At 37.5% G+C, this 23,512-nt stretch overlaps 3 protein-coding genes across 5 annotated transcripts in view; 1 reads left to right on the plus strand and 2 right to left on the minus strand.

Moving 5' to 3' along the window:
• The first annotated feature begins 3,830 nt into the window (after positions 1-3,830).
• LOC149848788 (COBRA-like protein 4) lies at positions 3,831-6,323 on the plus strand. The gene is made up of 5 exons (XM_090005250.1): positions 3,831-3,857; positions 4,592-5,048; positions 5,295-5,442; positions 5,627-5,904; positions 6,031-6,323. The coding sequence occupies exons 1-5, from the start codon at positions 3,831-3,833 to the stop codon at positions 6,321-6,323; spliced, it is 1,203 nt and encodes a 400-aa protein (XP_089861376.1).
• Positions 6,324-7,137: 814 nt separating this feature from the next.
• LOC149848789 (COBRA-like protein 1) lies at positions 7,138-11,209 on the minus strand. Its single transcript, XM_089997408.1, has 6 exons — positions 11,023-11,209; positions 10,045-10,124; positions 9,313-9,769; positions 9,005-9,164; positions 8,650-8,927; positions 7,138-7,792 (listed from the first exon to the last, which is right to left on the minus strand). Exons 1-6 carry the CDS (start codon positions 11,090-11,092, stop codon positions 7,500-7,502), a joined length of 1,338 nt encoding a protein of 445 aa, XP_089853534.1. The 5' UTR covers positions 11,093-11,209; the 3' UTR covers positions 7,138-7,499.
• Positions 11,210-22,190: 10,981 nt separating this feature from the next.
• LOC149848790 (putative 6-phosphogluconolactonase 2) overlaps positions 22,191-23,512 on the minus strand; it is a 35,173-nt gene continuing 33,851 nt past the window's right edge. For all 3 annotated transcript variants that reach the window (XM_089997487.1, XM_089997478.1, XM_089997469.1), the window contains one exon: positions 22,191-22,864. In XM_089997487.1, coding sequence (XP_089853613.1) covers positions 22,373-22,864 — 492 coding nt within the window. In that variant the 3' untranslated portion in view covers positions 22,191-22,372. The remainder of the gene's footprint in view (positions 22,865-23,512) is intronic.

A 23,512-nucleotide genomic window follows, 5' to 3' on the forward strand; every position in this document is an offset into this window, starting at 1 on the left:
AAGAAAAAAAAATGTGGGGATAATATTTTCGAAGAATGATAGTATTGTACAAAAAAAAAATGATGCATTTTTTTCAAAAAAATCCTAGAATTTTGAAATTTTGCCCATGTCCAAAACTGCAACTTTTCGGCTTTAAAGGGATTTTTTTCACTCTGAGCACATGTGAATTTCTTCTCTCTCAAATATAAGAATTTCCTCCTTTATTTGTGAATTTTCTCTCAAAATATGAGAATATGTGAATGTCCTCTCAAATATGCAATTTTTCGCTCTAAATATGTGAATGTCATACTGTAATTTGTGATTTTTCTTCAAATACATGAATTTGAAGCAGCACTTAAGGCTTTAGCGGCACTTTTGAAGTGTCGCTAAAGGCTCATCATGATTTTGAAGTATCGCTAAATGTTCATCTTGCTTTTGAAGTGCTAAAAGCTTTAGTGGTGCTTTTGAAGTGTCTCTAAATGCATATTGTGATTTTGAAGTGTCAATTTTTTTTGCAACAAAGTGCTTTTAACTAAAATGGCATAAGGGGCAAAGGCACGAGGACACTTGCAAATGTGGAAGCATGCAAGAGGACATCCATAAATGTGGGAGAAAATTAGCAAATATGAGAGAAAATTGGCATATTTGGATATTTAAGAGGGAAGTTCACCTATGAAACAAAATTCACTTGTGTGGAAGGTGAAAAGATCCTTTCATAACTGAAAAGTTGCAATTTGGGACACTAACAAATTTTCAAAAATTATAAGGTTTTTTGAGAAACATGCCATCTTTGTTGTACAGTGCAATCATTTTTCGTAATATATTGGTCATTGCAACATGACATCATATATACTAAAAAACATTATCATTTTGTATTTGTTTTTTTAAATCGGACCCACACATGTGATTTACAAGATTTATTTAGCAGAAAATGAGTTTTGAATAGTGTGATTATTAAGTAGGTTTTGTCAAAGGCTTGAAAAATAATGACTCACAATGTACAAAACATTTACGACTCAATATATATATATATATATATATATATATATATATATATATATATATATATATATATATATAAGTGTATCATTTCAACCAACGTCAGTGGCATTTTTTTTTTTGCACGCTCAGGAATCCTTTAGCGGCAATTAAACACCAAAGGGTCTTTAGCGGTGGTTAGTATGCCGTGTGATCGAGCATGCATTTTTCTAGAGAGAGAGAGAAGTGTATCATCAAACACCCAAATTGTTCGACCAACATCAACAATATTTTTTTTTCACCCTCAGGAATCCTTTAGCAGCAGTTAAAGACCAAAGGGTCTTTAGTGGTGGTTTGCATGCCGGGCATCCAAGCATTGTTTGACACTAAAGGGGCTCGATCATCATATCATGTATTTTTTATGAAAAATGTGATTTTTAGATGCTTGAGTATTTACAAAAATTTTGAGTTGTTGATTTTCAAGCCTTAAAAGATCCTTCTTATGCATTGTAATCTGATGATCTAAGAGTCCTTTTTAATAAAATTAAGGATCTAGATCAAATCCCTAAGATGAAATTTAAGAAAAAAAAAACATGAAAATGTTGGTTCATACTTCAGTTCACATATTTCTAGTTAACATAATCTAGTGGCTATATATATATATATATATATATATATATAGCATGTTGAACACGTGTATGATGTCAGGTTGAGTTGATACAGCTTGCCTTCTACTGGATTGGTTGTTCATGGCCATGGCAAAATATCATCAATAAATAAAAAAAAAGTAGCAACTTTTTATTTTTCAAGTAAGAGTAGACGTCTGGGGAAAGGGATAAGCCCACGGAGTTTTACTTAGCCAGGGCAGCTAGGTCTTTGTTCCTGGGGGCAGTTTCTCCATGTATATATAAAAAAAGAAGTAAACGTGAAAAAATTGACTTGATATAATTAACCCTCTAAACCCACCCCTTGATTAATCAGAAATATTTAGAATGTGACTCATCTAGAAAGTCAGAACGATATGAATAATGATGCCGAAATGTTTCTTTATCTTCTGCACATCACTCCACATTTTGAATATGGTTATATTCCATCCCACCGAACACAGCCTGCAATTCAAAAATAGAGAGAGAAAATGTGAGGCTAAAGCTTTTTGTGTGGCTAAAAACATGATGATGGTCCCATCAGATGTGGACTTTCCAATTTTCCCCTAATTCCTTTCACTTATATATACCCAAAAGCTAACTAGTCATGAAAAATAAATACGAACTACATACTAAAAGATGAGACCTAGACTTAGTTATAAAACAAACAATAAAATTGCACCATATATTTAAAAAGTACTCCGGATATTGTTGTGCACATAATGCCACAAAAATAATGAGATATCAGTTGGCCAAAAATGAAAGGGGAGTTGAGTTTTTTATTGAAAGATATGCTTTGGTTATTACAGGATGCTGAGCCCACAAAGTAGTGATCCAATGCAAAGCATTCAAACAACATCATAGGTCCAAAGCCTTTGAAGCCACTTCCTGAAACTGGATGGCCTACAATATTGTTATTGTATAAACTTATGTTGAGCAGATCAGTATGGGTGTTTTTTATTCTTTATTAGGGAAAATTAAGTTTTTTTTTGTGACCAGAAAATACAGGTACTTGTTTTATAAAACCAAAAATGTGGATCCATCTCAAGGCAAACGACCGCAGGTCGTTGGCATGGTCATGAGTCTCATTCATGGGTGAGAAAAGGCGATAAACTAAAAATTTTGGTTTCCTTGAAAATATCGGAAAATCCTTTCTTGATTTAAAATTTAACAAAAAAAAAATATATTTGAAATAAAATTTAAAAATGAAATTGTATAAAAATCATGATAAAATGGGAATAGGCAATAAATTAAATTTTTCATGATTTTTATCATGATTGCTAGTCGTGATAAAATCATGAGAAATTGAAAACCTTGTGATTGGCACAATGACGGACCCAGTGCATCCGTATTCCTAAGGCTGATCTAGAGGGCCTCAAATGCTTAATAATCAAACCAAAGATCAGTTTGAATCCTATACCAACCACTGAAATGTCAATCTAGCAGAGATTTGGTGCCACTACTGATGTACCAACCGACTTTGTTATATATGATAGCACATGCACATTCTTGGCCAAACCATCAATCTTGGGATGGTGGATCACACCAACCATTTAACCAACGATCCAGATAAAAATCACACCAATGTTCTTATGGGCTGCTTTGCACTAGATCATTACCTAAGAAAACCACCTGTCCTTTCGGGCAGCTCTACTTAGTATTCAAATGTCTCTTTCTCAACCAACACTTTGCTTCAATTTAAGGGAAGGAAGGTAAAGAAGAGAGGAGTAACTGAACAATGAAAACTAATATGTTATTCAGTTGAAGCTTCTTCGAAGTACCACCAACCAGTTGGTGAACCGTCATATATTTCAGATAAAGCATTAACCTCATTCCATCTTTTAAAATCGGAATCCAAAATGCACTTTCATCCCTTCCCCCCACAGCACAGATACAACATCGATTCTGCACAATCTTTGGCAAGCGTGAAAATCTAAATTTTGCAGACATGGTAGAAGAGAAGCTCATTGATTGTTGCGGTGCAGAACGGACGGATGCTGAAGATAATGTTCATGGTTTTCATGGTTGCCTCTTAGATAAATTGAGCATTACCATCTTTGCAATCTTAGCTCTGACTGTTAATCAAGCAGGTAAAGGTTGTGGTGAGATTATAGTTTAGCAATTAGATCTAAATGAACTGTATATCAGTTTACTAAATCATCTTTTGCTGGCTCAGATGCTTATGATCCATTGGATCCAAATGGCAACATAACTATTACATGGGATGTGATGTCTTGGACTCCTGATGGTTATGTGGTATGTTTCATAGCCGTCTTCTGTTTCTCAGCAGTTTAGAATTTCATTAATCTGAAATAGCTTACGATATATCTTTATGAGCAACTTTCTCTAATAGAAACTAGAATCTAAAGCTCTGTGACTAGGGTAAAAACAGACAACCAATCTCTAATACTCATTTATCTTAATCAGACAGAGATTGATATTGCTGTATACTGCAGTGAAAAGAAAATTGTCATGAAACTGATGATTTTGACATGGTCCATCTTTTTAATGTTAAATTTTATAAATGTAACTTGATCAAGCCTTAGCCAAAGCTGCCAAGTTAGTTGTTTTGTAAGTTATCTACAGCCAAAAAACCTGAACCGAGAAGCACAACATTGTAACTACATCAAATCTTCATTGAACACAGATTAATCAGCCATTATCCTTTTTAAATTACAATTATAACCAATGTTAAATTTCCCAATGATCTTTCCTATTCCATCTCTACTTCCCTCAAAACATAATCAGATAAAGATACGTATACTGTGTTCCTCAAAGTTCATTTTCATTCTCATTTCTCTATCAAAGAGAGCTTAACTTGAAAGCAGCACTTCAATTTTATCATGAGGAGGACGACACCACCACCACCACCACCACCACCACCCCCCCCCCCCCCCACACACACACACACACTGCTAATAATGCAAACTTTCCATCACATATAAGAATGAAGAGTTTGAAGCTCTGATTGATAATTTTGTGTTTTCCAGGCAGTCGTAAATATGAGAAATTTTCAAATGTATCGACATATCATGAGCCCAGGCTGGACATTAGGCTGGACATGGGCAAAGAAGGAGGTGATATGGTCAATGGTGGGTGCCCAGACAACAGATCAGGGTGACTGCTCTCGTTTTAAAGGAAATATACCACATTGTTGCAAAAAGAATCCAACGGTTGTAGACCTTCTTCCTGGTGTTCCATACAATCAGCAATTCACCAATTGCTGCAAAGGTGGGGTTGTGGCGTCATGGGGCCAAGATTCAGCAAATGCTGTTTCTGCATTTCAGGTGAGCATTGGACAAGCAGGGACATCAAACAAGACAGTGCAGCTGCCCAAGAACTTCACCCTAGCGACTCCAGGACCAGGTTACACGTGCGGCCCTGCTAAGAAGGTTAAGGCCACTACCTTCTTCACCCCAGATGGCCGCCGGAAAACACAAGCCTTGAGTAAGCTCTACATGCTCCACTCAAATGTATTGACCTGAGTTAGGAGACAAGAATCCAACTCTGATCAAGTCTAAAATGGACTCTAACTCAGTCTAGGACCTTGGATCTGGCAATTTAGAAAGATGAGTCAGAATGTAACAGTCCTCTAGAAGGATTAGCATTTCAGATGGAATCTTCACAAAGAAGCTATTTGGTATCACCTAGTTTCAGATCTCTAAACTAATTATTTTGAGTTTTTTACTACAGTGACATGGAACGTGACCTGCACATACTCACAAATGCTAGCACAGAGGAACCCAAGTTGTTGTGTTTCCTTCTCGTCTTTCTACAATGACACAATCACTCCTTGTCCTAATTGTGCTTGTGGCTGCGAGAATAATAGCACCTGTATCAAGTAAGTCAATCAAATCTCTTCCTCCAAATTCCTAACCAATTATCTTGAAATTATTGGAGACAAGAGAGCAAGGCGCACACACACACACACCACATGCATCACAATGAGTCTTTTGCACTGCTCTTGAGGTATTGAGATTGCCTAATTAATTGAACTGATCCATAAAGGGGGAATGTTTTAACAGTAGCGATTCACCACTTCTCACTGTGCCTGGGGTCAATACGCCAAGGAAAGATAACAGGCCACTGCTGCAATGCACTAGGCACATGTGTCCGATCCGAGTTCACTGGCATGTAAAACTGAACTATCAAAAGTACTGGCGCATCAAGATTGCAATCACCAATTTCAATTATAGGATGAACTACACGCAGTGGACCTTAGTGGCTCAGCATCCCAATTTAAACAATGTTACACAAGTGTTCAGTTTTAACTACAAGCCCCTGCTACCCTATGGGTCTATAAGTAAGTTCATATGCCTGCATAACTAGACAATTTTAATTTTACAAACCTGCACACACAGACACATGCATGCACATGTGCATATATGTTCAGAAGGAAGAACTGACAAACTTTGGAATGCATACGCAGATGATACTGGAATGTTTTACGGGATGAAATATTTTAACGACTTGCTCATGGAAGCAGGACCGCCCGGAAACGTGCAATCTGAGTTACTACTAGAGAAGGACACTGAGACATTCACTTTCAAGCAGGGATGGGCATTTCCAAGGAAGGTCTACTTTAATGGGGATGAGTGCATGCTGCCCCCACTAGACAGCTATCCATACTTGCCTAATACCAGCCCTATAAAAAACATTCAAAAGATGCTCACATTCACAGCATCTGTCATGACCTTGATTTGCTTAGTAAGTTTTATGTAAGAGAATGAGAAAGAGAGAAGAGAGGGAGAAACTGTAAACAGTCACAATCGGAGTCTTAATTTTTTATGGATATAAAGCTGATGAAAGCTTAATAACAATTTCTTGTTTATATCAAACTTTTGCAAGACAAAGAAACAACAGAGGGGGGTGGCAGGGATTTTAAAGCCCACTGCAATGTCTAGTGAAGTTAGATTCCATTAATTTTGTAAGGTGTATCAACACAGAATAAATCAGCCAGGGCACAACAGCTTTTTAGATGAGATACAACTAACCACCTATTTTATTCTGATCAGGAGACACATTCCTAAACTACTATAATGCATCCCAACTGGAATTCATAACAGAGCTACATTACTGCTACGATCTCATTCATTTTCTTATGCCACCAAAAAGATAAGAAAATAAGTCAGATACTAGCCTTGATACCATCCTCTCAGAATTACCTCCAGCCATAACACAAACTTCTTGGTTTTATGATGGATATTTGGACAAAATAGATGCATCATATTAGTTCTCTAGCTAGCCAAATTTGCACTCTTAACAACATATTGGTCTAAAGGTACAAACACAACCGCCTTTAGATATTTGGTTGTATCAGGTAAACCTCAGGAAGAGAGTATTTCAATCACTCAGAAAAAATGAGTTGTTGAAACACTAAAAATATATCACTAACAATTTTGCATGTTTTAAGAGAAGCAAACATGCACCAAGATTTATGATAAACAAGTACCAATATCAAATGGTTCACAAATCTAATTCTGTCTTTTCTGGTTACTGGTAACACAAATAGGAAATGTTGCAGCCTGTATAAGACCGAATGTGAAAGTTTGAATATTTCTTCATGAACATTCTTATTACAAATTCACAGAGTACGATACCAATAGTCTGGTTCCCCTAGGATTAAATAAATATTATACACTAGAGTGTGACATCATAAAGACCAAAACAAGAATTTATCCCTAACCATAAATCAAGAATTGCAGTAGATTCTTTCCACCAAATGCTTGGGAGTGACAAAATTTGACCAGCACAACACACACAAGTAGTCTGTAGGCACACCTTAGCTTGATTTTTCAGCTGGAGAGCAGCTACACCCAATCCAGATTCTCTGCTATCCCTTGAAGAATCCAAAAGAAGTCCCAGGAGGGCCAATAATAACTGGAGTAAGCATCAGAACTACATGAAAGGTAACAAGAACACCAATGCTATCATGCAAATTGCTATTTGAGCAATAGATAAAGCTCTTCGGTGAGGGCTGGAATTTGGTAACCATGGGTAAGCATCTGGTGATGGCAAGACACAATTATCACCATTGAAGTATATACGACGAGGGAAAGCCCATCCTTGCTTGAATGTAAATGTAGATGGGTCCTTCTGGAAGAGCAGCTCTGATTGCACATTCCCAAGTGGTCCGGCAGCTGAAAGCAGATCATTGTAGAACTTGACCCCCCAAAGCATGGCCGTATCATCTATATATCAAGAAAATGTCAATATGAATAGACAAACAAATCAAGACCAGAAAGAAAGAAAATAAATGGTATTAAAAGGTCTGACAACAGAGAGAACAAAAAAATTCTCGACTAGAATCAAATTAAGTTGAAGAGTGAGTAAAATATGTGATAGGAAGAAACCAAATGAGAAATGTCCTCTTAGTGGGAAAGTGGCCCATGTTTCCCAAATAAGAAAGCATTTCATAGGGCTTGCAAATGCGTTAATCATTTTCTCATGGAAAAAAGTATAATTTTTCTCAGATTACAAACTTTTTCCTGTGAAAGTTTGCCCCCACCTCTCCCCCTGGGGAAATTATTCACAGCCTATTTTTGCAGATGAGGAAGTAGTTCACAGGTCTGTGCATTGTTATAACAGTTACATGGCCTATGGGGATACATAGGAGTGACATTCTTAGGTTATAGAACACTTAATGACACACTACCAAATGTTTAAGCTCTTACACGTGGAGAAAATCATCAAATATTACAGAAAAAATGCTTGAAAAGATGGACTTCAATACAAGTAATTTTGAATAAGCCCAGTGAAACCTAATATGCATCACACAAGAACTTTTATATATTTCCATTCAATTTCTTCAGAAATTGAATGGAAATGTTAAGGATTTCAATCTTAGACTCTGCTTCAATTAACCTCTTGATATATATATATATATATATATATATATATATATATATATATAGAGAGAGAGAGAGAGAGAGAGAGATGTCCACTGAGTAACTTTTCTAATTTGTGGTTTCATATACAAAGTAGAATTTGAGAACATGTCTGGTGACAATCTCACAGGAGTCCACAAAAAATTCATTGATCGACTTACTTAGCGGACCATAAGGAGACAACGACTTGTAATTGAAGCTGAAAATCTGTGTGAGATTGTCAAGATTTGGGTGCTGGACAACAAGGTTCCACTGTGTGTAATTCATCCTGTAATTGAAATTGGTGACTGTGACCTTCACTCGCCAATATTCCTTGTAATTCAGCTTAACATGCCAATGGACCCGGATAGGACACATATGGCTCGTACATTGAACCAAAGGATTGTAGTTATTCTTTCCCCCATTTGCAATTGCAGAAGCCAAATATGGTGAATCCCCCCTGTATAAAGAAATAAATCAGCGGCAACAATAGTAAAATTAACATAATATGAAAACAGCAGATCTACTAATGCATACATTACACAGCTTCCAGGTTGGGATATGTTGTTTTGACAGCCACATGTGCAAGTTGGGCAAGGAACGATAGTTTCGTTATAGAACGAAGAAAGTGACACACAACATGTGGGAGTCTTCTGAGCTAGAAATTGAGAATATGTACATGTAACATTCCATGTCACTGCAAAGATATTGAAAGGTCTCAAATATTAGTTAATCTTGATAATAATCAGAATGCACTAACAAACCATATGGTACACAAGTTGCAAACTTGAATTGACACAACCGTTTTATGCTCATCACATTTGGCTTTGTGTAAATCAACTTACTCAAAGCTCGGGTTACTCTTCTTCCATCTTGTGTCAAGAATACACTAGGCTTCCCTGTCTTTGCTGGACCACAAGTATAGCCAGGGCCCGGTGCTTTGAGCGTGAAATTCAGTGGAAGTCTTACAGTTTTATTGCTGGTTCCAGAAGAACCAACAGCTATCAAAAAGGAACTGACTGAAGTGGTTGGATCCTGAACCATTGAGTTAATCACTCCACCCCTGCAGCAGTTGGCTACTTGCTGGTTATAAGGTGTCCCTGGTAGGAGATCCACAACAGTGGGATCCTTCTTACAGCAATGTGGGATGTTTGCTTTGAATTTTGAGCAGTCTCCTTGATCTGTTGTTTGAGCTCCAACCATATTCCAGATCACCTCCTTCTTCGCCCACGTCCAACCAAGTGTCCATCCAGGCGTCTGAATATGGCGGTATTGTTGGAAATTGAAAATAGTGACGGTCGCCTGTTGGTCACATAATTGGATCAAAACTCTACTGGGGAATCTAGATAAGAAATACCTAAATCAAGGCACAAAATTCTTATTTCACCATCGTGATAATTCATAAAATTGTGACTGTAAACCCTTTTGTTGTTGTTCTTTATGAGACTGAATGAAGTTTCAAAGAATATATATATATATATATATATATATATATATATATATATATATATATATATATATATATATATATATATATATATATGGGCCCAGGGAAAAGATTTTAGATTTATACTTACAACATATCCATCTGCGGTCCACTGTGTAATATCCCATTTTATTGTGATGTTCCCAGTTGGATCAAGCGGATCATATGCTTCTGAATTCAGAAACAAATGGTGTAAGGGAGAAAAATAAATCAATTCATGGAACAGATCTTCAATCTGTCATACTGGAAAACCAAATAGAAAATAGATTTGTCCCCACCAAACCCCAAAAATCAACCATTCTAAACAGGATGGAATTATTATACGTTAATCAATACCAAATGCAAAATATGTCCAGCTTCCGCGTTTGAATTTCTCAAGCTCAGATCTGGATCCCTAATTGATATCATTGACCGACTTCGTTTTCTAATCTTCTCAATATTCTCACAAACGCTAAACGAGAAAAGATCAAAGAAAAACAGGATTTTCTCAAGTCTCTCTGAGTCGCAAAATCCAGATTTCACAAATTAAAAAAAAACAAAGATTTTTTTCACAACTTTGGCGACACCAAATCTCCCGAAAGGGAAAAAAAAATTCTCACTGCATCAATAAAACCGAAATTAACTTCCCTTCAATATCTTCATACCACCAAATTCCGAAAATTTTGCTATTGCATTGACTCATCAAATTGACAAAAGAACATTTTCAAGAACCAAACTTTTCACAGAAAAGACTTTATATTTTCCCGATCAGTATTCCAAGTTCTTAGCATCACATTAACTCCAAATCTCATTTCTATGACCCCAAATGGAAACCCTTCCACTAAGAATTAACTAATATGACATTCTCTCCTGCTTCCCAATTTATCGATCGAACCAACACTAAAGAGAACTCCCCGAAGGAGGGGACGAAAACTATTTTCTCTCTCTAAAATCCATCCATTACCCACCTAAAAAAGGGAACACCATCCACCATGAGATCCGAGTCTCAAAAAGAAATAGTAGAACTACCCAGATGTGGAAATCATCTAAATAAAGCAAATCAGAGAAAAAACAGGAATTGAATACTAACCTGCTGGAGTGATAGTGAGGCAGAGGAGCAGGACAAGCACAGGAAGACCGAAGATGGTGGGGAGCTTCATTTTGATTCCTTCCTCTTCTCTGAAGACCAACAAAGTGTAGGTCTGCAGAGAGATGAGCCCCTGCTCTCTCTCTCTCTCTCACTCGTGAAAGAAGGGTGGCTGTGAGATCTAAGTCCAGCAATATTAACAATGTCTCTCTTTATTGGATGGAATACTTTTTTATTTTTTGGTGATTTTCATCTTTTTTCTTCTTTCCTAATATTTAGCTGTAAGGAAGACTTTAATTTTCACGGGATTTTTTTTTTTTAATGACACTGTCTTTGAGCTTTGTTATGTAGAATCCCCAAAATAGCATTGTTGTTTTCTGAAGCGACAATGATGTCCCCATATAATTTTTTCTTAAATGAACACAACCCTTTGATACAAGTACTTGTAAAAAAAAAAGCAAGTATTTGCTGCCCTGGGTAAAGAACTCCCAATTTGGAACTCATTCCAGGGATGTCTGTTATGTTCAAATCTGATTTTATAAACCTGTTCAACATTATCAAAGTAGTAGGAATCGGCTTTTGGATTGCATGCTTGATATAAAAATATGATTTTTGAAGGTTAAAAATTTGGTATCTCAAAGTCGTTGATTTTTAACTTCCAAAAATCCCATACTTCAGAAAAACATGATCCAAGGCAGGTTTTTATTAAATGAAACATTGAAATTATATCCATAGAGGGTTAGATGTGCAAAAAAATATTGGGTTTCTTGCCCATAAGTACTCTTCAAAAATGATGAACACAAATGAGTGAGTTTGTAAAATAAGCCCTGGCTGTAATTTGCTGCAATCTGTAAAATTATCCAAGCTTGTCTACAAATTGTTCTCCAACCTATGCTCTTAACTCGAAAATGCACAGTTGATTTTGTACATGGAAAGTTAACTTGATTTTGAATGTAAAATTGATGCTGTGTATTAAGGAAAAGCGCATTGCCAAATGAAGAGGACATTTTTGTCTTTTTATCAACTCTGTATCATTATCATCCTCAGTCAAAGCAGTTACTTTTTTTCTCTTGCCAATGGTAAAAAGAAAATTGAGGAAGGCAAGTTCTTGGTAATTCAATGAGGGTAGAAGTCTTTAAGTTTAGGTAAAAAGGCACTTGGGGGTATCAAGAACATTTTTATATTTATTTATTATGAGACCAAACTATTTACTTTTTTATTTTTTAGAGAGAGAGAGAGAGAGAGACCAAGTCACCAAACCATTACTTTAAAAAAACTGCAGTTGTTTAATACAAAACAAATCACATAGCTGGTCGTTGGTATTATTTATTTTATGGTGGAAAAACTCTTAGCTGTAACCTTGAAAGTATTTCATGATCTTTGGTATTTTGTCATGTGGCTTCCTCCACTGTCGGTGCAGCAATTATTTAATTTCAGAAAAAGAGTTAATAAGGAGAAAAAAAAAGGCGTATTAAATTTTTTATTTATATAAAGCAGAGTGATGTCATGGTCATGTTCCTCGTTTTACTTGGATGAGCCCAATAGCCATCCAACTTGTAAATGGGACAAGGATGGAACCGACACTTTTTTTTTTTCAGAAACGTGGTGCAGAAGGTTACGCAGACTCATAATTGTCGTGATGGACGGCCCACACAAATGCGCATCCAAGAACTGTTGACACTAGGCCCATGTGAGCCAGCTTCTTTTCATAATAAAGTTCAGAAAGAAAAAGAATCCAGTGTTTCTGTAATTGTTCCAGCACAGTATGGTCATGTTGGATAGCGTGAGCACGGCCATGAGCCACAGAGCGTTCATGCTGGAACCAGCACACAAATCCTCACTCCAGATTGAAAATTACGGCAATAGTTGTGCTCTTGCGTCCTCGTTTATGTATACTAGAATGATCCATATGGCGGGCGGGGCTCTAGATAGGAATATTTATGTCAACAAATAAAATTAATCAATATGAAAAAATAAGCATATGATTAAACTAAAATGGCATAATCCTCATCTTAGTGGTTCATCATAATCTGAACCAAAAATGAGTCCCAACCAAAAACCCATTTTTCTTCAATCTCAGTTATATTCACACCCACTATAACCTGAATTGATTCATACATGAACCACATGGCTGTCAATTGTTCTGTTCTGACTTGATTCTAAGATGATTGGACCAGAGAAATCCAAATTAGGGTGAGCACATAGGTGCGTGAGTATATATATATATATATATATATATATATATATATATATATATATATATATATATATATATGAGAACAGATCATATTAGGCCCATCCTCATAGGTTTTAAGTGTTTTTGTGATAGATCTGAACAGTTAGATGTGTTTTAGCATGCTAGAGAGAAGCCCATGAAAGTGAACAATATCGGACCAATATCAACCATTGATCATCCGCAAATCAGCGGCAGACATTTTTTTAAGTGAAAACAGGAATTAGCGCAGCGGTCATGAGTGCCTCTAATTCCTCTTTCTCCCCTTGAACATTCAGTTGTGACCGCCATTAAAATGTTGTGGATTAACTTGGACGCGACTCCAGCATCTAAGTCGTTCACTCTTACTGGTTTATATATATATATATATATATATATATATATATATATATATATATATATATATATATATATATATATATATATATGGTTAACATTTGCTAATGTTGACTTGACCATCCGAATGAGCTGAAAATCATATGTCCATGTCGTATTGACCCAATCCAACTTAATGGATGGATTAGCATGAAACAAATGCTAGGAACCGGCTTTTGGATCGTGTTTTTCACGAAAAAAACATGATTTTATGAGCTAAGAAAATATCACACAATGTATACCGTTGATTTTATGAGCTAAGAGCAGACCTGCACTAACCTAAACATGTAGATCACATCTGTAAAAGTTAGTTTCATAAAATACAAAAAACTCATTTGTAGGTAATGTCGACATGAGCAAATATTAATTCATATATATAGCAAAAGTACATCATCCAATGGTTGAAACCTAGCAAATTCACCATGCCAAGCACATCCACATCGTTGGATTTGCAAAAAAAGTGTAGGATATTTCTAGTTGTCATATTCTAGTGACTAGGGATGCACACTTATCTCAGTTCAAAATGCGGCACCTCTGTCCAAGCTCAGCTTGAGCTTGAATGGCATTTAAAAAAAGTTGCATCTTGTAAAAAAATTTGAAAAGGTCGGATTTGATCCACAACCTCTCTCAATGTTTCACAAGTGACCCACCACTAAGCCAAATGATGTATTTTGTTTATTATGATAATATATATATATATATATATTAAAACTCCTTTAGATTAACGAAAACAAACAACTAAAATGTGGGATTCAAGCTCAGCAGCTTTTGAGGACAAAACTAACGCACTACCCATTGCAATAACAATGAGTTTTTTATTTTTTTTTCAAATCTATTACATATATATATATACATTTATCTGAGGCTTAGCGAAGGCAGATCAAGCTCAGATTGTTTGCTTATTCGAGTCTCAGAGCCATGTGACAAGCTTGAATCATTTAAAGCACAGATGAGCTTCAGGCTGAGTATAACATAGCCGAGCTCACGCCGACTACCGAGCTCACGCCGACTGGGTCCGTTGTGCATCGTAGTGACTCATATATAGTTACTAGAATATGAGAACTACATATAGTTACTAGAATATGAGAACTAGAAATATAAAAACTAACGTGTGAACCATGATTTTCATGGATTTTTTGTTCTTTTCTATTGAATATAACCATATGGATGTGATCTACATGTTTGGTTTTATAAGAACTTGTTCTTGAATCATTCTATTTTGATGCATAAATGATATTTTATTAAGGCTTTAAAATCAATGACTCATAATCTTCATAAATATTAAAGCATTCGAAAATCACATTTTTTCATAACACGATACAATTGTTGATTCCTAGCAAATTCACCATGCCAAGCACATTCACATGGTTGGATTTGCAAAAAAAATGTTGGAAATTAATGCACATATTTCTAGTTCTCATATTCTAGTTCTCTTAGAGGAAACTATCTCTTTCCCTCCTTTATGTTACCTATGGTTAGAGAGAGAGAGATTGTTGTGAGGAAGAAGACCATGACGCCTAGTGTAAGGTTTGTCTTCCTCTTCTATATTTTCTCTTAATCTATAGTGAAGTCCCTAGCTTTGTTCTTTCCTAGGAGGTTCATCTATTAACCATGTAAATATTGAATTTTTTGTGGTTTATGGTTTATGTTTACTGTTAGGTGTAAGAAGGAAGGGAGAGAGAATTCAAAGGAGAAACATGGGCTGTTTAGAGAAAGTGGTTTTGATGACGTGGAATAGTCCTATATTGTTTGTGTTTGAGTTTGTTGTGGGCTTTATAAGCCACATGTAAACTCTTACACTTGTTTCTGAGAACAAGAGGGTGGGATGACTACCACACACACGCGTCCGCTGTGCCGCATCACGCCGTGTCGCGTCGGGTCGGGTAATTGCCCCTTTCGGGCCATATCCAATCAAGACCAAAGTACCTTTTTGCCCAAATTTTCTGTGGATATTTGGATTCGTTAACGGGTTATGGGAAATGATAACGGGTCACGACTCCTCGTAGTTTGTGCCCGTTATGACTCTTTGAATTCCTTTAACGGATCTCGACTCTTCGATTTTCGTTAAAGGGTCACGGCTCCTCGGATTCTGCAATGGGTCTCTTCCATGCTTTGTAACCGTTCATGGGTTATAAAAGTGTGGTCAGGGCTGGGGTTACGAAGATGCTGCGACAGACGCTCTGGTGTCTGAAGCTCTGTGGTTTTCTCTTTTCCTTGTTGCTCTTTTTCTCTCCTGAGTTATCCCGAAAGGCGACGGGTAATTGCCCCTTTTGGGCCATATCCAATCAAGACCAAAGTACCTTTTTGCCCAAATTTTCTGTGGATATTTGGATTCGTTAACGGGTTATGGGAAATGATAACGGGTCACGACTCCTTGTAGTCCATGCCCGTTATGATTCTTCGGATTCCTTTAACGGATCTCAACTCTTCGATTTTCGTTAAAGGGTCATGACTCCTTGGATTCCGTAATGGGTCACTTCCATGCTTTGTAACCGTTCGTGGGTTATAAAAGCGTGATCAGGGTTGGGGTTACGAAGATGCTGAGACAGACGCTCTGGTTCCTGAGTTATCCTGAAAGGTGTTTTCTGCAACTTCGGTTCGTGGAAGTTGTTTTCGAAGGACGATCTGTCGGAGTGCACTGGTCTGATCGTCGTGGCTATTGTATCCTGGGGGAAGGACGTCGGACCTTGTTTTGCACTGTATGTGGGGGCGAATCTTCTCTAAGGAGAGTACTTTCATACGCCTTAGCCTTTTACATAATTTAAACATGTCTTTGTTGTTTCTATTATGTTCCTTGCATCTGTTTGTCTATTTGCTTGTGTCTGGATTTTGGTATATGGTGGAACCTGACATGCCTGCTCTCTGTTTATGTTTCGATCTGTTGAAAATCATGATTTGTATTATGCTCCATATTATAATTTATATCATGTTTTATATCATGATGATGATTGTGAAACTGTGTGATCCGAAAATCGATCCAACATTTACTTCATTTAAGTGTAAGTATTGTCAAGCTGTGAGAATGAACAAAGCTTTCATTGTTTGTAGTTTTTGTGTGCGAGGACGTTGTTCCATAATAATGCACAATTGATAAAACTGCATATGTAATGTTTTCACCACTACTAACTTCAAGGCAATATTGCATATGCCCCAAAGAGGGTTGGCATAGTGGGGTGGGGCCTTGGCTGCTAGACAGACAGTCAAAGTTCGATTCTCATGGGTGTTGCCTTTCTACGCAAGCCAATGCATAGCATAGGTCTCAAGGGTAGAGATCCTAGCCTAAGAGTTTTACTCTTCCGGCATGACGACCGTAGGTATGGCAGGTTGAGCCAGTGCAACCAAGTCTTCGTGACTGTGTGCAGTTACTTCGAGTTATAAATTAAAAAAAAAATAGTGCATATGAAAATTTGGATTTTGATGACTCAATTGCTTCCAGTGATCATTGCTCGTTTCATTGCTCAGTTTATTTATGAACTGGATCAGTTATTTTCTACATACTTAAGATCCCAACATGATGCAAGCCCTTCTTTCTCAATGTCTCATTGTCCATATGTTTTTCATTTTCAAGCGAGCCCTTCTTGTTATTCAATGCACTAGCTGGATGCATAAGCTTCCCGATCAGACATGATATATGGGCCTACCCTTGAACAGCCCTAACTAAAGAAGAGTTTTTTTAATAACCGCCCCTACTTTATGGATAATACTAGGGATGGCAGTGGAGCGGGGGAAAGCGGAGCCCCACCCCGCCTCGCCCCATTTGGACCGGGGATGAAGGGCATGAAATGGGGATGAAGGTTAAAATTCATCCCCGTGCGGGGATGGACTTATGCTTTCCACCTGCCCCACCCCGTCCCTGTCTCAATCCCCGCCCCGCCCTATCCCCAATCCTTCTAAGGGATGCCACTAGACCAAGGGGAAATGGGGCCCCGCCTCGCCCCCATTTGGACCGGGGATGGAGGACATGAAACGGGGATGGAGGCGGGGGTGGAGGTTAAAATCCATCCCTGTGCGGGGATGGAGGTTTGGATTTTGAGACGGGGCTGGGGTGGAGACCTTGTCCCTCACCCCGGTCCATTGCCATCCCTAGATAATACCCAAAAACATCCCTACCTTAATTGATTTTTTAAATGGTTCTTATTTCAAAATGTTAGGACAAATGAACTCTTCCTCAATGCCTCATTGTAGGCATGTTTTTCATTTACGAGCAAGCTCTTTTTCTAGTTAAGGCACATATGCTTCACACTAACACATGAGAGAACTAGCTTTGGCCATAACTTAAAAGAAGAGTTTTTTCCATTCACCCTCCTTACCCCCATGGACGATATCCAAACACATCCCTACTTTATTTGATTTTCTAGAATACGTCCTTACATTTCAAAATGTTAAGACAAAAGCACTTTTTCCTCATTTGACACCGAACGACCTTTTTTTTGTTTTTTCTAAAGACAAGCTGGGGTTAGGCAGACCCCACCAGATATTATTGAAGTTACCACTGGGTTTTGAACCTGCAACGTCCCACCAGTGCACTGACAGCTCCTACCAACCCATTGGTAGACACACTAGCCGTAATTGGCTAAAAAGAAGGAATGATTTTGGAAAATGAGATAAGCGTTTGCCACATAAGAGAGACGGGGTCATTATGAAAGAAACTTTTAAAAGAACCCTCTCTAAAAATAAGAGATGCACTAAAATATCAATTGAATATGATTAACCATCGCCTTAAAAAAAAAGAATTTTCTATAAGAAGTTGCATAAAGTGATGGTAAAAAATCTTTAAAAGCATATACATCCTCTAATTAGGGATATACTTTTTCCAAATTAATCTTTTGCATTATATTATATGTCTTTACATATTATATATGTCCCAATAGACTTGGTAGACATATGTAGGAAACATATCCGGACCAAGGTTTTATCACCTTCTACTTGCAAACAACATTCACCATCTCAACATCTTCAATCAGCCCAATCCATTTAGTTGGATCTAGTAAGCTTTCCAGTATGATTACTTATATGGGTTTATTCTAGGGATGGCAGTGGACTGGGGAAGAGGACAAGGTCTTCACCCTCATCCTGTCTCAAAATCTGAACCTCTATCCCGGCACAGGTTTGGATTTTAACCTCCACCCCCGCCTTCATCCCCGTTTCATGTCCTCCATCCCCGGTCCAAACACTTTCCCCGCTGCGCCCCGTTTCCCCTGGGTCCATTGCCATCACTTAGAAGGATTGGGGACGGGGCGCAGCGGGGAAAGCGTAACTCCATCCCTGCTCGGATTTTGATTTTAACCTTCATCCCAGCCTCCATCCCTGTTTCATGTCCTTCATCCCCAGTCCAAACTGGGTGGGGCCATGCGCCCCCCCCCCCCCCCCCCCCCACCCCGGTCCACTGCCATCCCTAGTTAATTCGGATTTAGGTTTTCACATCCAAATGAATAGATGAAAAATTGCATTCAATTAGGTTAACTAACTAAATTGAATTAAGGAACAGTAGAAACTTGTTCCCAACTGTATGCAAATATGAATCCAAATCCAATTATGCCAATTCTAAAAGTAGGCAATGCCTACATCCAACCCAAATATTAAAGTTGTTAGCTCTGCTCATCTGGTAGGGGTGACTTGTGAATGTCACCAATTGACAAGATGTCATGAGATCGAAAACCAAACCCATGGGAAACATCTCTTGCCTCAAGGTCAAAGCTAGGCATACTCACAGTGAGTAGGAGGGCACTTCAAGAGTTTTACCAATCGAAGCCTGCCAATGTGCAGTTGGTGACGGTGGAGATCCTTGGCCTAGCCATAAAAAAAAAAAGTTAGTAGTTAATATATATTGATAACTTATATATTATCCTAGCATGGGTATATATCATGGTCACAAGTTAATATATCGTCAACTTATAGTTTGCCACCTATGTCGCATATGGCTATATATAGCTTATATATTGTTAATTTATCGACAACTTAGTTTCTATAAAAATGGACACAAAAAATAGTAAATTTGAGGCACTAAATTACGTTCATTAGCTGCAACCATCAGCTAATCTTTAAAAAAAAATGTAAACAAAGAATGTGCATATACAAAAACCCATGTGAACTTAGATAAAGACAAAAAATGCAAAAGTATTCTTCTTAAAATGCAATTTTCACTGCAACAAATGTTTAAGTGAAAAAACTACTAAAATATTGGAACACATAAAAGAAAACTTAGAATATACCATGAATTAAAGGGATTTAGGCATAAACAAAAAGGTATGATACTGGAATTAAAAAAAGAAAACAAGGTAAATATAGTGCAACTTGCAAAGATTTGCACATAAATACCTTAAAAATCGGTTTCGTCATAAACCACATCATTTTAGAAGATAAAATCTGGAAAAAGGATAAAAGAAAGAAAAATATCATGGTTTTTATTCAAAACTTATTGTGAAATTTATTTTTTGGCTGTTTTTCGATAAAATCATAGTTTCTAAAGCAAATGGCAATATATCACTATATATAGGCTATATATGAAGCCCAAAAGACGAGATTACCGCTCACTAAGTCCCAAGTAACCCCATACACCCTCTATGGATCTTTGGATTTAAGTACAAGATGTGAGAGGCTATACAAGACTCGCCTACATACAATAGATTCAAAAAGACCAAAAAGATGCCCAACAAAATGACATGCTATGAGAGATGTGGCCTAGAAAGAGGTGGTGAGTGCTGGAGTCCTATTGAACAAGCAAGCTTGAAATTGACCTCTTATTAGCGTGAACTCAGCTCGATTTGGCACGAGCTTGAGCTCAAGGTCAAAGAGAGTTTCAGGCCTGATGAGCCGAGTACAAACAAGCTAAGCTTGGCCAATTTGGCTCGTTTACCAGCTCTACTTATAGTTCCAAATTTTATCAATCAGCTATTTTGAGAATCCATTAATGTATAGATTTAAGGTCAGGGCAATCTTTCATGAGAGAGAAAGAGACCGTTGAACAAATTGTGTAGTGTGCTCAGTGTTGTGCAAGGAATTTGCCCTTGCCTTCAAGTCCACCAGCAACTGTTGTTGGCATTCTGTTGTCTCTTGACTTGAGAAAAGAACATGAGCTTTTGTGGGGTTTCACATACATTGTTAAGAGAATTACTGGGTGACCACAAGGGCTTTATGCACCCCTAATTAACTTGCTTTTGTGTAGTAGGTTTACTCTTGGCATTTTCTCGTGCACCTCATTTTTATCTAAATTTTCTTCAATAGGCTCTGGAGATTGAAGGTTGTTAGGGAGTCTATAAGGGCACATTTGAAAGTAGAAAAAAGCTAAGAAAAATGCAGGTTGAAAAAAAGTGGCAACTTTTTCATTCATTTCAAACAACAGAAAGTTTTTTGAAAGGAAAATTTCATAGTTTTGCCTGATTTTGATGGGAAAACCTTCTTCAACTCAGAGATGGAGAAATTTTTCCTATAAAAAAAATCAGTTTCGAGGTCAGCCTCACACTGATCAGAACATTCTAACATTATTCCAATCTGATTTTCTCATGTGACACAAATAAGGGAAAATATTTCATGAAGAAAAGTTCTCACATCAAAACTTCTCATAAAGGATAAATTTTCTTTTCCTATGAGATTTTTTTACCTGCTTCCAAATTAAACCTTAGGGAAATTACCATTGTTTAATAATGGTTTCCTGAGGAAAGTACTCATGATTCCTCTTCAATGATTGGACTTCAATTCCAATATTTTGAGCATCTTCTCTCGAGCAATAGCACTTTTTTATTCAGACTAGCATGGCATGTTTAAGCTATCTTGCTCACCATTCAAAAAAGATTAGGGGAGAGACAATCTTGCAAGCGCTTGGAGGTTGAGGAAAATTTAAAGTGTGTGTGTGTGTGTGTGTGTGTGTGTGTGTGTGCAAATCTTTTTAAGATACTTGAATAAAGAGGTAACCTAGTGGAACACTTTATTTGTACAGCTAGATGCTTGAAAAGATCCGAATAAGTTAATTGACAACAGCATCTTAAAAGTAAATTTTGTTGGTTTTGGGGCGATGCTATTTAACCACCCACCTGTCTTTCCAAAACTCTCCATTGCTTTTTACTAAATTTTGATAATGAAAAAATTGCAAATTTTTCCGTCACAGCTATGTTGAGAAAATTTACTGTGCAGACAAAATTAAAGATATCCACTGAAGTATGGCATCAATCATAGAGTTACAGATCAATGGATAATTGCGTGAATAAGATGCTTTCCTCGTAAAGAAGGATTCAATTAAGGCCCTGCTTCTGCACTGAATGGAAGAAGATCAAGCATTTCAGAGAAGGAATTCAGAAACTTGGGAAGCCCAAAGATCTTACGCTGCCCAATTCCATTCCTTAAAATCAGAACCTTGGGAAGCCCAAAGATCTTACGCTGCCCAATTCCATTCCTTAAAAATTTTCATCCCTTGTAGTTCATAGCTTTTGTTTCTCCAGAGAAAATAAATGGATGAGCCTTTGAGTTGCTGAAAGTTGCAGCAAAAATAACTATTTTGTTTGAATCCCAGCAATGCCTCTATTTGCATTAGTTGGCAGAAGACATTAATTGCATGCAAAACAAAAACTTGATATCAACTATATAGTTCGGAAATGCTTTCATTGGCCATTTTATTAATCATGCCTTCCTACAGAAACACAATAGAAGCAAAAGGATGGAGAGGGAAAAAAAGATTAAAGAAAATAAAAAATGGAAACAAACAAAGATCTTCTAAAGTTCTTCACACCATGCTCCTCCTCCCTTTGTTTATCAAGATCCCTCAGTAGACTGACAACCAGCAAGCTTTGAAGCAGCTTCCTTGTCCAAAAACCAAACCAGATTCCCATCACTTGGGCTAACCAAACACGCTGGCAATATGTGCTCAGGTGTCTCATCAATGGCTAAGCGAATGGCTTCGGCTTTGTTGCCACCAGCCACAACCATAGCGATGTTTGAGGCAGAGTTGATGACTGGCAGAGTGAATGTGATTCTCTCAGGTGGTGGTTTAGGGGAATCAGTAATGAAAGTCACCCATTCGTCTTTCTCATTAATTGCTGAATGGCCTGGGAAAAGGGATGCTATATGTCCATCTGGGCCCATGCCCAGAAGGATGAGATCAAACTTTGGGCAGTCACTGCTCTCCAAAACATCCACAATCCGTGTTCTCACCAGCTGCCGAAGGACAAAGCCATATTCTTCTGCTGCCTGCTCTGCTGAGAGAGAATCATTGATAGAGTACACATGGCTCGGCACAACTGGAACCTACAAAGTAAAATTAAGTGTCAGTTAAGCAAAATGCTTGAAAGGAAAGATTCAACAGCAAACACATTGTAGCTTGTATAGTGTGTTCGAAGCATGAGAAATATATGGAATTCTGGATTGCTGAAATGCTTCTAAAATTTAGAAACTTGATAAGTTCCTGTCAGCACAGGATTTGACAAAACTAGGTGAATTTTGTTCCTCAAACAGCGAATCACTTGCAATTAATACCCGACCTAACTGCCACCAATATGCTCTATTTTGCAGTAGATAAAGATTTCAGTAATGTGCTACTTCTTTTCAAGGATGGCAAAAGATTAATGATGTAGTCACATGGGAGTCATTCCACACGTTGCCACTCAGCTTGCATGTGTCAAACAGGTCTATGCTCTATTTAAAGATAGGCAAGGCAGCAAAGTCCTTTGGCCCTACGTTAAGGGACCAGCAAGATCACGTTGGGATTCATGACTCACATTATATCTTAGACAGTTATTAGCACCCATATCCCTAGCTATGCTAAATGTGTTAGGGCAGGAACATTTTACGAGGATCACATCAATGGCTGCACAAGGGGAGAAAAATGATAGCCTGATCTTTACTAGCCAAATATGGCACCTCCGTTCCCCAGTCTAACATTAGTATCAGGTTGGC

The sequence above is a fragment of the Nuphar pumila genome, chromosome 1 (assembly GCF_984573655.1).
Source record: "Nuphar pumila chromosome 1, dmNupPumi1.hap1.1, whole genome shotgun sequence".
NCBI lineage: Eukaryota > Viridiplantae > Streptophyta > Magnoliopsida > Nymphaeales > Nymphaeaceae > Nuphar > Nuphar pumila.